The sequence below is a fragment of the Microchirus variegatus genome (genome assembly GCF_963457635.1).
Source record: "Microchirus variegatus genome assembly, chromosome: 8".
Classification (NCBI taxonomy): Eukaryota; Metazoa; Chordata; class Actinopteri; order Pleuronectiformes; family Soleidae; genus Microchirus; species Microchirus variegatus.
In genome coordinates, this window is record NC_139809.1 from 7,285,399 (window position 1) to 7,299,736 (window position 14,338).

Here is a 14,338-nt window from a genome sequence, read left to right on the forward strand (position 1 = left end):
TATATAGATTTAAATTTTTTTTTTTTTTTTTTTTTTGAAGTGGTGGTATTTTTAGTCATTATTTCCATTTTCATACAGAAAATCTGCACATGGAAGCTCCTCGGTGCGAGTGCGCGCGTGTGTGAGGCGTCGCAGCAGCAGACAAACAGAGGGATGCTTGTGCTGCAGCTCTGAAGGGTTTCATGTCGTTTCTGTTTCTGCGGCGCTGTCCTCAGCTGCACAAATTATTTGTGACCATTTACCCTGAAGGTTTTCGAGGCCAGCTTTGATTTAATAACTGATTTTTTTTTTTTATCCTAACTGGAGGCTAATTATGAGTGAAATGTTGCCAAGCTCTGTGGAAAACAATATTTATGTCATGATACTGGCATTATATCATTCCAGGATGCTACGGTCTCTGTCGTGACCAATGAACAAATGCAGGAGGAAAATGGCAACGTAGAATTTAAAGGGCATTACAGGATACGCCTCCTAAACATTTAACTGGTGAACAACGTCCTCATCCCTCATCTTTTATCCTCCAGTTGCAGGAGCAAGAGAGGGAGCAAAGTGAATTTCAGGTCTTGGAATCTGTGAAGTTACCTTTTCAGACGTGTTCTCCTCTCTGCCATTCCCATCTATATCAACTGTAAAAAAAAAAAAAAAACATGGCTCCGTTTTTGTTTTTTTTCTTTAATGACCTTCAACATTGTTTTGCATGTCTGTTCTGTTGTATGAGGAAGCACACATTCAGGGAGCACTAGCTTTAGTTCTGCCCCCTCGTGAATGACATACCAAGTCAGTCTATTTAACAGTGTTACCAGATATTTTCTATGATATTCTTTAACTTTATTTGTGGATAATTGTTATTGACGTGGGAATTCATTGCAGATGTCCTCCCATATACAAGCTTTTTTTTTTCCAGAGTAAAGAAAATTAAATCTAAAAGTTTAAACAGAACTCGCATCATTTGGTCTGGGTGTTTTCTTAGCTCCTGTAGAAACATGAAGGCACCGCGGTTCAAGCATTCAATGCTTCGTTTATTGAAAATGACACGACATTCTTCACAATACAAAAAAATATACAGAATACATACTGTATACCAAGTCCATTATATATATATATATATAAAAAAAGAACATTACAAGCATTACAAAGGTTTTTTTTCGTTGATTTGAAATCTCGTCTTCATTAAAATATTTTGAAATACGGAGGGGGGGGGGGAAGTAGGACAACAAGGCACAGCCGGTACTATCTGAGAAGCATAGTGCATACGTTACATACAAATACCACACCAGTGAAACAACCGGTCTCACATTGTGATGAATATTTTAGAGAGAGAAAAAAAAAACATTGTTTATCTGCAAGATTAAAAACAACCACGCATTTAGCGCAGAATGAGCGGAACACATCACTACTGTTCGTCTTGAACAGGGTCGCGTGGAAATGTGCTGTACTTTTATCACAAATGGCCTCAGACGCCTTCGCAGACATCGCGGCAATATTATGGCTTTTTTTTTTACCAAGTGCTTTCAGCCACTGGAATCTGAAGCAACTCAAGTGCAAAATAAACTGAGGTCACATACCGTCTCGTAGGACTTTACTGAAGCGGGGTTTTTTTTTTGACAAGAGGTCACTGCTGGTGCCGACGGTGATGGTGACAATGACTTTCAACAAGAGATGGACGAAGATGGGAGTTTTTTTTTTGTTTTTCGCAGACCCTGGATCAGGATTTGTGGGTGGTGGGGGACAGGAGCAGGGAGGAGGGTGTTCCTTCCAGGTTTGGCAGAGGAAGAGGCATGTGTCCGTTGATTAGGCTCGGGAACTGTGGCGGAAGAGAAAAGGGTGGAGAGTTAGTGAGGAGGGGACAGAGGGTCTATGAAAGCTGCTTTCCGGAGAGGAACTGCAGCATTGTCACTGCTCTGACTTCCTGCTTCTTCTTTTTTTTTCTTTTTTTTTAAATTCATTGTACCTATTCCTCTTTATCTCTGTCCCCTGCACCTCCACAACAGAAGAAGTAGTCGACAGTATTTGTTCACAAAGGACCCGTTGTGTCCTTGTGTGTACGTGTGTTGTGTGTGTGTGTGTGTGTGTATATATGTATGATTTCACAAATGAGGAGCAGCTCTCAAACCAGTCCACCCTGTTCAAACTGGCTCCCCTGGGCTCAAACAGGAAGTATTCACAGGATTTCCTCTCCCGCTCACAGCACTGAAACAGGACACCTCTGCTGGACCTGCTCACGAAGTCACGTCTAGTTTCACCACCGCTCACGGTGCGTTGTTTTTCCACAACTCCCAAAACATTGTGTTTGTATTTATTTTATTTTACATATCATGTAAGTCGAGGAAAAAGTTTAAAAACAAAATTTATGTTCACTAATAATTCAAAAAGTCAAATTTGATCATGTTTGGTTCAAATTTATAACCCCAATATATTCACTATACAAGGACCTCTTGTAAATCAATGTTCCTATGCTGATGGTACACTTTTCAAATAAATTTAAATTTAAAAGGGCAGAAAAAAAGAATATGAATCTGATGGGAGCATCACCGATAATTATTTACTAGTGGATATAAAGGGATTCCATATACTGGAGTTTCAGGCTCTAAAACCTGGAGCTAATCCTTTTACAACTTGTAATAAAAGATAAACCAAATATGTGTCGTAAACCGGTTCATCCTCCAAAGTCATTACCTTGGCTCATCAGATTTAATGACTTGATTTAAAGAACGGGGGATTTTTCTTAAACTTCCTGCTCGGCTGTCGCTACCAGTAAACAATTAACCGGTTCTGTTTTCATCTCCCGCCCTCACCACGCCCTCTCCACACACTGTTTCTCACCTGGAATAGGGAGCTGTGGCCCTGCAGCCGGGCGGGGCTGAGCGGGGCGACGGGGCTCAGGCTGCTCCAGAAGTGGATGCCTGACAACAGCGGACTGTGAGCCAACAACAAACCAGAAGGAGTCTGTGGAGGAGAGAGAGAGAGAGAGAGAGAGAGCGAGGGAGTGAGGGAGTGAGGCTTCATGTAAATAAGTGCAAAACCAGTGACAAAAAAACCAAAACCCCGACAGAAAAACGGAGAGGATTTCACCGAGTGCTGTGGTAATGCGAAACATGCCGAAATAGTAAATGGACGTGTATTGGCGTTTGGAAAAACAAACTTGACGAAGCAGGAAGGAAGTCTGAGGGTTTCCCCCCCCCCCACAGAATACAGGGGTGACGTGTGGAGGAGAGGTGCTGGACAGTGGGGGTTGTTGTTGATCAGGGCGGAGGGAAGAGGGGTCCTCAAGCCCTCGGAACGCAGACTAGAGAGAAAACATATGAAATCAATTTCTCCTTCTCTCCCCTGGTCTTGTCCTTCCCCTCCCCCTTACTTTCCCCTGTGTCACCTCAGACGTGAGCCAGTGTTGCAGAGGGACCAGCCCTGCTCCCATTATTAATGGAATTATTGGAGCATATGGCATCACTTAGGGCCTCTTCCCTGCTCTCATAGGTTGGGCTTGGAGAAGATTTCTGTAAATCGGTTGTTTTCCTCTGATCCCTCTTTTAGCGACCCCGATAAACAGAAAACAACGATGGACAAACGCTGTAGCGGCGCCACTTCTCTCTGAAGCCGACCTTCACCTTCTCCAAGAAGTTTAGATTTTTGGCCACGTTTGTCTGTGAGCAGCAAAAATAAAAGATGGGTTTGAATGAAATATTCTGGGGATGTGGGTTATTATGGTCCAAAGAAGAGCCAGGTATAGGGTTTATTTGTTTTAAACAATTGTTAACCTTGAGGTTAGGGGAGTTTAATGACACTGTGGGACACCAAGCAGCCTTGGCAGAGGTTTGAATTGTCTGAGTGCTTTCTCTTGTTACATTAAAGCTGCAGTGTGTAGGATTTGGCAACATCTATTGGTAAAGTGTTAGGTTGCAGCTGAATATCTCTCACCTCCCTCTTCCCTTCCAAGAATGCAGGAAACCTGTGGTTTACATGCACCGTTTAATCAAGCTAAGGCCGTAGTCTGACTAAGACGGGCAATCGGATAACTTGCTGAGCCCAAGTATACATGCGGAGGAGAAAATCGATTTATTGGCCGCGTACGTCTGACTGTATCTCTCTGTAAGCTAGTGCGTATCGAATGTTGAGCGAATGGTATGTTTGGTACCTGCTGTACATGTTAATCCTGATGCACATTAGATCAATCGAGGCTCTTGTGGTTGCCGTGATGTCCGAAGAAAGACGCCGCGGTCGTATAATTTCTGGGAACGAAAGTTTATACATCGTCTCCTTCGGGGTCGTACCTATGTTCCCCCGGGTCCTATGTTCCCCGTTTTTCCAAAAAAAGGTCCTATGTTCCCCACTTTGTATGTGACAGGGGAACATAGGACCCTTTTTTGAAAAAGGGTAGGGTTAGGGTTAGGGTTAGAGAAAGGGTCCTATGTTCCCCGGTCACATACAAAGCGGGAAACATAGGACCCGGGGAACACAGGTACGGTCCCGTCTCCTTCTACTTCCGGGTCAAAACTGAGGAGGAAATTTTGTGCAGAATGCCAAGTCCGACTCCAGTCCAGCTACGTGTATACATGCAGGAGTAATCGGACTATGAATGGCATTATCAGCGTATGTTAGTCCAACTAAGGCTAGCTTGATTTTAGTCAGACTTACATGTTTACGTGACGTTAAGAAAACAGAATTATCGCCTTAGTCCGACTAAAATCACACTCCATGAAGAAAACCTGTTCCTGCTGCAAATATTTATGTCCCGTTGTCTGATAATGAAAAACAACAATTCACACAATCACAAGTTGTGGTTTAAAAGCCTCTGGAGTAATGTCTAATGTCAGAGAGCAGTCACCCCGAGTTGACTTTGGACCTAAATAAATGAAATTGTGACAGAATTTTACTGTCAAATTTGATCTACCGTAGAGTCGTCCTGTTGTTTGAGACTGGACAATCAAAAAGAAAATATTGGACGTGCTTTCATGTGCAAACTTATGGTCGACTCGTTAATGACATTTCAACATTTTGCTCAAATATTGTGCCACTTCAAACTTCCAGAAGATTTTACAGATAACACAAGTGCAGCATGCTCTCTCTCTCTGATTGCTTAAGGGACACTGACATCATTCTCTGGATGGATGTGATCACGCCACCATCCCCTGCCAGACCAGTGCACAGAGGGGATGGGCACAGATAGCATCACAGAATTATTGTCTTTCTTTCTGAGATCAGATTAGTATTGGGCTAACTAGTTCATCCGTGGCTGGCACACAGACATCATCTCCACTTTTTTTTTCTTCAAAATGACCCGAGAGCAGAAATCGGAAAACTTGTAGTGATGTGTCACAGTGTGGTCATGGTGAGTCTGATCTTAACCAGACACATCAGGAGTGTGCGGGGCCAACAATACCAGCAGTAATGAACTAACCGACGAGGTTATGTTTTACGGCCGCGTTCGTCTGTCTGATTTTGAACAGAACGCAAATGGCAGAGGATGAATTTTAACGACGTTTTCTGGGGATAAATGGCCCAAAGAGGAAATCATTCGATTTTGGTGGCTCAGGGAACTGGATTTGGGAGTTTTTTCTTATTTTTTAAACAAATTTGAGCATATGCTGCCGGTTAGAAGTTCTACAATATTTTTTCCAGTTATTTCTGAAAGCGAGTAGAGAGTGTAGATGTTTCTCTATGTGTGTCGTGTAGGTTTAAAAGAAAGCAAGAAATCGTATTAATAGTATTAGTATAGTATTTTCCCGTTTTTAATTTACATTTTCAGTTCTTGGTGACCTGACCTTTTCTTTTCACCATGGGCAGTTTCCCCACTCACCTGTGAGCCACTGTGAACTAGATAATGAAGGGTGTTCTTAAACTATTAAATTGTTGTGTATTTGGGGAAAACTACGGCAGAGAGGTCTATCATGTTCTCACAAAGCTAATATCATCACGATCTGTAGATTCTCTGAATCACGAGATTAGGAAAGAGGAAGGAAACACTACACTACATCAAGCATGTCATCCAGGGTGAATCATAGAGACGGATTAACGAAAGGTTACATGGGACCGTAATAAATCACAGACTAAATCAAGTACAATATGCACTCAATGACTATATTTGAGTTCAAAACCAACCTGAATGCATTAAAATCACCTTGCCTCCACATTCTGATGCTCTGTTTGAACTTCACCATGTCTACAGACCTAAATGCCCCCACGTTTCTGCCGTGTGATTGGCGGATCAGATAGGTAAATAGGTGTACCTAATAAAGTGGTCGGTGGGTGTAAATGTTGTTGTCATGAAGTTAGAATAGTGTGATTTGTAATGATCCTAAAAGGTTGCTAAAATTGCACAATTGTAGCATTACAACAATGCATGAAAGCATTGTTTTTTTCGTTTTGTCGTTTTCAAACAATTGTCCCCATAAATATTGTGAATTGTGATTATTTTAATCAGGATTTGATTATTTTAATTGTGGCATAAAATTGTATTATTGTCCAAAAGTGACTACACTCTTGTCGTTTCGCTCCTCTTCAGCCTGTTTTGTGTGTTACTGTGTTGGTTAAACTATTAATTATGACCCAGAATTATGGCATGTGCTTAAAATGAGATTATCACATATTTCCAATTCATAAAAACACCAAATTACAGAAACTGGATCAGTAACAGGTCATCTCTCTCTGTCTGATATTTGATAATTACGTCAGTATCAGCACCATCATCTCACCTGTGCGGTGAAGAAGGCAGGAGTCAGGGAGCCAGACGGGAGCGCTGGGCTATTGAGGGCGATGGAGCCGATGTCACTTCCTGCCAGCAGCAGGGATGGGGCAGAGATCTCCAGAGCTTTGGGCTTCTTGCTTTTTGGTGGGAGTTCATCTCTGTGGTTACTATGACCAACCGAACTACTTCTACCACTGCTGCTGCTGCTGCTGCTGCTCCTTTTCTCTGGAGGCTGCAGGGCTCGCTCCCTATGCCCGGAGGAGAGGTTGAGAGGCTGAGCGCTCTGGTCAGAGTCCCCGTCCCCCTCTTTGACACCAGTGCCCCAGCTTCGTCCAGGCTGGGTATGGGGAGGAGATGGGGAATGGGAATGAGAGGAGAGCCTGGACGGCCTGGGGGAGATGTAGGACTCGGGCTTGGCAGAGGGAGGGGAGCTCCTCTCGTTGGCGTTTGTGCCAAAGCGGATGACGGAGCAGGACTCCTCCTGGCGCTCCCGCAGGGCTCGGAGCAGCTCGGGCTGGTTCTGCAGGGAGCTGATGCTGAAGGACGAGTAGAGACCGGAGCGGAGGTAGTCGTTACGACATTGCTGAGCCCCCAGCGCTGCCAGGGCCCTCCTCTGTGCCTCCTCCTCCCTGTCTTCCTCCTCTTCCTCCTCCACCTCCAGCTCAGGAGCCTCTCCTTCCTGGAGGGGGAAGCGCCCAGAGGCCAGGCCCATCTCCACGGCCTGCGGGTCCATCTTCAGGATCTCAGGAAAGGACACAAACTTATAGACGAACTTCTGGCCGATCACCTTCTTAATGATGTTCTGTGAAACAAACAGCGTTCAATTAGCTAAAAGCTGCAGTATGTGACTTTTTGTCGTTGTTGATTATGTTGTTTTGGACTTCATGAGCAGAAAAGATGTAACATTATTTGATTGCAGCATTCTTAATCTGAAAACAGGCTCTGTCAAGCAAAACTATCAGACCTGACTGAAGGAGGATTCGTGTGTAAACAGCAGCAGCAGAGCAGTAGCAGGTGAGTCGAGAAGCATTTATCCCATTAAATGTTTTTTTGAGCAGTTAATTTGCACATGTTCATGTTTTCAGTCAAAATCTTGTAGCCGCCTCGCTTTACTAGCGCAATGCTGCTGTTACTCCTGCCTGTCTGGACAACAACAAACCACTTCCTGTGTGCAGTGCAGGAAGTGGTCCGCTATACGGACAAACGGAAAGACATGTGGAGCTTATAAACTTTGCATTGTGGCATAATTTGACAATGGCTTTGTTTTTATTCTAAAGTTGTGCACTACAGTTTGAAGTTAAAGATTATTTTTGTCCATCGCATATTCTTTTTTTTTTAAAACAACCTCAGTTGACCTCAGCATTCATGACGATGTGGAACAAAAAGACATCACTCATCGACAAGACAATAACAGGACACAAATGGATTATTGGTGTTGGACAAGTGTCACACTGACACCATTTTGTGTCGAGTGTCACATTAAAAGCCGAGCTCCACTGTGTGTTTGGTGAGAAAGAGGAAGGGGAAGTGACTGTAGGGGACACTGTGGCTTTTAAGAGAAGCACTACAAAGAATCTCTTATCGTCTACTACGTCCTTTCAGCTCCCATCAGCTACGATAGCTACTCTTTCACAAATTCACAGAGTTCACTTGATCTCACCTTGTCGTAGTAGTAGCGCAGGGCTCTGCTCAGCTTGTCGTAGTTCATGTTGGTCTTGTTCTTGCGCAGCCCCCAGAGCTTGGCCACTTCCTCCGACTTGAGGAGCTTGAACTCGCCGTCCGTAGATGTCCAGCAAATCAGGTGCTTGTGGCTTTGGTCGAGCAGCAGCTGCAGCAGGAACTGCCACAGAGTGATGGCGCTGTCCATACCTGCAGGGACACAAATGGAGCAGAATATTCAACGTCAAAGCACCGACAGGTCGTTTTTTTTCGCGACCCGCCAGAGAAAAAAACAACAGAATTCAAATCAAGGCTCCAAAGGAAACAAGCAGAGCGGCTCCGAGCGTTTTCCGCTCCTATCTATTAAGTAGGGATAAAACACAGCATATCTATTCAGGATATTGTTTAAACTTTAAAACAAGAGGTTTCATGATAATTAAATGCACTTTTTCCCCCCTCGATTCCACATACAGACTATATGAGGTGACTGGCTGAAGAGTGACGAGCCTGCGTAAGCTTAAACATGTGGACCGGCGATGAATAGAACAGTGTGTGTGTTACAGACCGTAGTTTTAATGCAGCAGCAGCAGAAGAGTGAAAGAGAGAGGGAGAGAAAAAACACACATATAAGGAGGAACAACAGCTCAAGCCAGAAATATGCTGTGGTTCAACCTGGCCCTCTCTCCACAGGAAGTATGACGGGACCAGGGTGGGTTATTCCTTTAATAGAGGAATGTGCAGCCTCCAAGCTCTTGTCTGCCTGCTACCAGCTCACATATTAATAATGGTGGTGGTGGTGGTGGTGGTGGTGGGGGGGGGGGGGGGGGACTGTTTCTGGCTCCACAGAGAGTTAACACCGCAGAGAGCTCAAACAGTCGCTCCATTTATCAATTAGTCCAATTATTGATTTATTCTATTTGTGCACTTTCATCTGAAAACATGCACGGAGGGAGCGTTTGTGTGTATACACCGGCATCGCAGTGGTGGGTGGGGACAAGGAGGCATTTATCCTGTCAATCTGCTTAAAGAGTGAATTTTATGTTTTAATTTTCTGCTCTTTGACTCGACACGTCTTTGTGTTTTCAGTTCAGAAAACATCGCCGTCTTGCCGCGCTGCTTTACTCGCGCGATGTTGCTGCCGCCTCCGTCTGTCTTGACCCGAAACAAATCACTTCCTGTGTGCAGCGCAGGAATGTCACTGGTCGATAATCCAAACACATACACAGAGAGACGCGTGGAGGAACTCAGATCTCTGCTTATTTAAAATGCAGAAACGTCATTCTGAATTAATTAATCAAGTCGATTTAATATTTTAGACAATACATGGATTTTTTTAAAAAAAAAATTTTAAATTATGGACTTTTTATAAAAAAATATATATATATACAGTATATATAAATTAGTATATTTAGTTTGTATCAAAACTGGAATATTGTTATGATAAATGTATGGCTGCGTTGATTATCAATTAGGATAAAATGGTAAAAGATGGATGGAAGGATTATTAACTGATTATTAAATGAATCATCAACTATTTTATAACCAATTCATCAGTTAAAAATTTTTTTTTTTAAATTAAAACAAGCTCTGTGATCGTTCAGCTTCTTAAATGTGAATATTCCCTGATTTCTTTGCTCCATGTAACAAAGAAATCACTAAAACTGAATCATTTTGGTTTCCGGACAAAACAAGACATTCGAGAACATCATCGTTTCCAGGTTTGAGAAACATGTTTCAACATTTTCTGACGTTTTATGGACCAAACACATACTACTTCAGTTGCAGCTGTAGTTAAATTAAAAGTTCCAGTTTTAACATACAGTTTTTTTGCTCAGTTATGGTTTTTAGAAACAGTATTACACATTTCCACAATACCAATGCACCCAACCGTCACCTTGTATTATCTTTGGTCTGATCAGTGGATGTGAGAGGTGATCAGTGACTGATGTTCACAGAAACAATGAAAACAAGGTGGTCAGTATCTCTGTCCAGACAAAAGAGAGAAAGACTGGGCTGAACTCACTTCCGACACCAGCGATCCCCTGAGTTTTTTTATCTGCCATGTGAAACTACAAACCTGTCAAAGTCAGGACTTCCTCCTATTCTACTTCCAAGGACAAATGGCGAGGAGAGGGGATCCCACAGCAGGGGATCATTTCCCCCAGTCATGCCACACTTCCCACAAAATCCCACAGGGATTGGGCCAAAAGATCAAATCATTGTCCACTTTCCACGGCTCCTCCCTTTAACCCACTCTCAACCAACATTCAAGATTGGCTTTTAAAGATGTCAAAGCAAAAAAGTAAAGGTGGCTAATGTGGCAGCGCACACACAGCTGACAGGTCTACAATTAGACCAGAGTGACTTGTGAACATTCACCTTAGACGCTGCAAATAGCCCAGTGGAAATGTTCACTGTCCCGCGGCTACTGTGGCTCACGAATGACCTCGGCGAACCACCAGGAGGCGACGCTAAATATCACCAAGCAGCTGACGCATGCCGATATTAGAGTGAAAGGTTTACCAGGCGCAGATAGAATCTTATATCGCAGCACTACAATGGAGGAGCAAACCGCGGCTTGGGGGGGGGGGGGGGGGGTTTGAACACTTTCTAAGAACGTCACTTGTGGTGGTTCTGGTCAGGGATGAGCTGCCCTGCTGTGGATGCTCCAGACTGAGGAGTCTCGTCGTGTGCACAAAGACAACCACTGTGTTTGCCCCGAACGGAAACTCCTAATGAGATTAGATGGTGTGTGCAGACATTACTTAGCCATGACTAAATGCGCACTCTTCCTTTCGCAGACGGTGGAAAACTCAACAAGGGCCTGAGAGAGGTTATCTTTGAACTCAGGATGGGACAATACCTGATATATTAATGCAGATCATAATTTAAAGGTGCATTATGTAATAAATCAAAATCAACTGGTCATAAAATCCTCCTAATGTGTCACAGACTCAGGAATAATGTTCATATAACAAACTGAACTCACCAACAACAACAGTACAGCCAAAAATATTTGCATTAAAAAAATTATTTTGCAGACTGCAAATCATGTTGATGTTTTGAAATCCTGTTTTGGCATGTGGCGCCACCTACCAATCATTGCAGCCAGTAGAGTCTCAGCTGCCGCGCAACCACGGGTTGCCAGTTACGTCAGAAAACGAAACCTAAAAGACCTCAGTATTTTGAATTTGAACGTAGTAACTGTTTTTGGCCACATTCTTACATATGGCACCTTTAACGTGATCACATGAAGTTGATTTCAAGTTGAGAAAAGTGCCGTCTCGCTGACCAACATACAGTCCATGTGGTTTATTTTGAAGTGCCACAAGGGGGAGACTTAATTAACTGCAATGTTATTATCTGTGGAGGTTATGGTCCAAGAAAGAAAAGATTAGATTTTTGTGGTGATCCAGCCACAGATTTGGATTCAGGTTTTTTAACTTTTTTTGACCTTGCGAGATAGGGGAGCGTATCAACAGTGTGGGAAACTGCTGCCTTGGTTTGTACGCTCCCGGTGCTGAATGGTTTGTACCATTACGACAAATATTGCTAAGTCGTTTTTTTTTGGTACATTTAGTCTGTTCTCTGTATGGGTCTCTCAAATACAGACCATATTTACCTGCATTTCGGGCTGAAAACGTTTGTGATGAACCAAATGAGGGTAAAGCACAGCCAGAAGGCTCCATCCATCTATGTTTACTCATCTAATGCCCGGTGTACAGTGTGTGATTTTGGGCTGTCCCAGACAAAATATGTACCAGTGTGAAACAATCGTGGTGATTCCTGTCGTCGTGGCTCCTAAACACTGATCTCCTGCAGTATCAGATATGTCGTCTCACAGCGCGCGCGCGTGTGTGTGCTGCTACAACCTGCTACAAGGTCTTCATGTTCCATTGTGTGTCCTAATCTATGATTTCACAGATGCCATCAGCGTCAGTCCACACACGGACCCAGTGGTCTTCGGGCTGCTGTGGACCGTCTGCTTCAAGGCCTGAGGTGTTGTTGTGTGATCGTCTGCATACCTCAGTCGTAACAAGCGGTTATTTCACTTGCTGTTGCCTTTAAATCATTTTTTCAAACCAGTCAGGCCATTCTCTTCTGACCTCATCATGAGGCAATTTCAGCCCTAAGAACTGCCACTTACACGGTATTTTCTCTTTTTTTTTTTCAGACCGTTCTCCGTAAAAAAAACAGAGGAATGGTTGTGTGTGTGAAAAATCCCACGAGATCAGCAGTTTCAGCCTGTCTGGCACCAACAACCACGGCGTGATCAAAGTCACTTAAATCACCCGTCTTGTCCATTCTGATGCTCAGGTTTGAGGTTCTGCAGGTCGTCTTGACTCCTGGCTCTTTAGATATAATAGGTGTACCTATTAAAGTGGCTGGTGAGTATGGAGCATCTTGTTGTTATTAGATCCATGTCATCGCACAGTGTGATAAGTAATGAATTACATCTACTCATGTTACTGTAATTCAGTAGGTTTTCTGTGTATTTGTACTTTTTAGTCATTTATTTATTTTACTTAAAGGTGCATTATGTAATAAAACGAAAGCAACTGGCCATAAAATCCTCCTAATATGTCACAGAGATTCAGGAATAATGTTCATATAACAAACTGAACTCACCAACAACAACCGTACAGCCAAAATATTTGCATTAAAAAAAATATTTTGCAGACTGCAAATCATGTTTTGGCATGTGGCGCCACCTACCGCCTTCTACCAATCATTGCAGTCAGTAGAGTCTCAGCTGCCGAGCAAAAAGAAACCTACACCTCGGTATTTTGAATTTGAATGTAGTAACCGTTTTTGGCCACATTCTTACACATGGCACCTTTAAGTATGTTTTTTTGGAAGCACTGTACTTCACATCTGTTACTGAGTAAAAATGATGTTGACCTGACTTTAAAATAATAAAAAAAATTAAATGATGTATGCACTGGAAACGTTGAATGCAGTAACTGATGAGGACAGGTGAATGAGTTTGTTTGTGACCTTGACCCAGTGTTTACATATTTTATTTTGTCAGCACTTTAATTACCAACAAATAATGTGACATTTGTGTCCCCTTGTTTTTTTTAGACACAAGAAGGGAAATAACTTTTTACTCTGAGTACATTTTAAACAACCTACTTTTTTTTTTACTTTAATTTGAGTACATTTTTAAACCAGTACTTTTACTTGTAAGTAAAATGTTATCAAAAATAGTGGTACTTTTACTTGAGTAGAATATTTCAATACTCTTTCCAGCTCTGGTGATGAGTCATGGACTATAATGAAACTGCTGCAAATGGAAAAATCTGAAGAATGTATTTTAAAATACCCAAAACAATTTTACCGGGTATCGCTAAGTGTAATGAAATCGTGACATTGTGTCCACACTCGTGTTGTTTTTTAGCAGTTGTGTTCCTGTTGTGTGTGTGTGTGTGTGTGTGTGTGTACTCTCGTATCCGGGAGCTGAAAGTTGCGGCAACTGTTGCGCACACCGCAGTCTGCTGTCTGATGATCGCTGCTCCACTGACTCATTTTCAAGATGTTGCTCGGACCGGAAGAAGACGATGGTACAACTGTGACTAAATCGAATCCAGAGCTATTGTCGTTCTAAACGGTTTTAAGAATAACCCTAAACACAGAGAGAGAGTCGAGCCGAAGCAGACAGAAGGGTTAACAGCAGCAGTCTGCCGAGGCATCATTAGACAACAAAAGCGCTGTTCACAGAGAAAGAGTCGGTTGATTTTTTTTTGTTGTTCCACTTTACCTGCGATCGCTCACTTTTTGTCCCTTTTCCCTCCGCGAAGCTCTACGGCGAAACTTGTGAGGCTCCGTGTTTGTCCATGCTTACTTGTGCCCTTTCTTTCACAGTTGTGCTGCTGGACTGAAATAGGATCCTGTGCTTTTTCTTTTTCAGAGCAGGAAGTTGGAGCAGGCAGACACAGAGCCGGCTCACTTCCTCTCCCCTACGATTCCCCAGGCAGTTTGCCGTCTGTGTAAACA

At 43.0% G+C, this 14,338-nt stretch overlaps 1 protein-coding gene across 2 annotated transcripts; it reads right to left on the reverse strand.

Moving 5' to 3' along the window:
- Positions 1–575: 575 nt before the first annotated feature.
- elk3 (ETS transcription factor ELK3) lies at positions 576–14,239 on the reverse strand. Of its 2 annotated transcripts, XR_014592899.1 has the most exons (6): positions 14,103–14,239; positions 8,343–8,551; positions 6,690–7,484; positions 2,824–2,946; positions 1,566–1,804; positions 576–626 (listed from the first exon to the last, which is right to left on the reverse strand). XR_014592899.1 is itself a non-coding variant. In XM_083893515.1 (5 exons), exons 2-5 carry the CDS (start codon positions 8,547–8,549, stop codon positions 1,706–1,708), a joined length of 1,224 nt encoding a protein of 407 aa, XP_083749641.1. In that variant the 5' UTR covers positions 8,550–8,551; positions 14,103–14,239; the 3' UTR covers positions 1,153–1,705. The 2 variants fall into 2 exon arrangements, 1 of the variants encoding a protein (XP_083749641.1); XM_083893515.1 differs by lacking the exon at positions 576–626 and having other exon boundaries at positions 1,153–1,804.
- Positions 14,240–14,338: the final 99 nt, after the last annotated feature.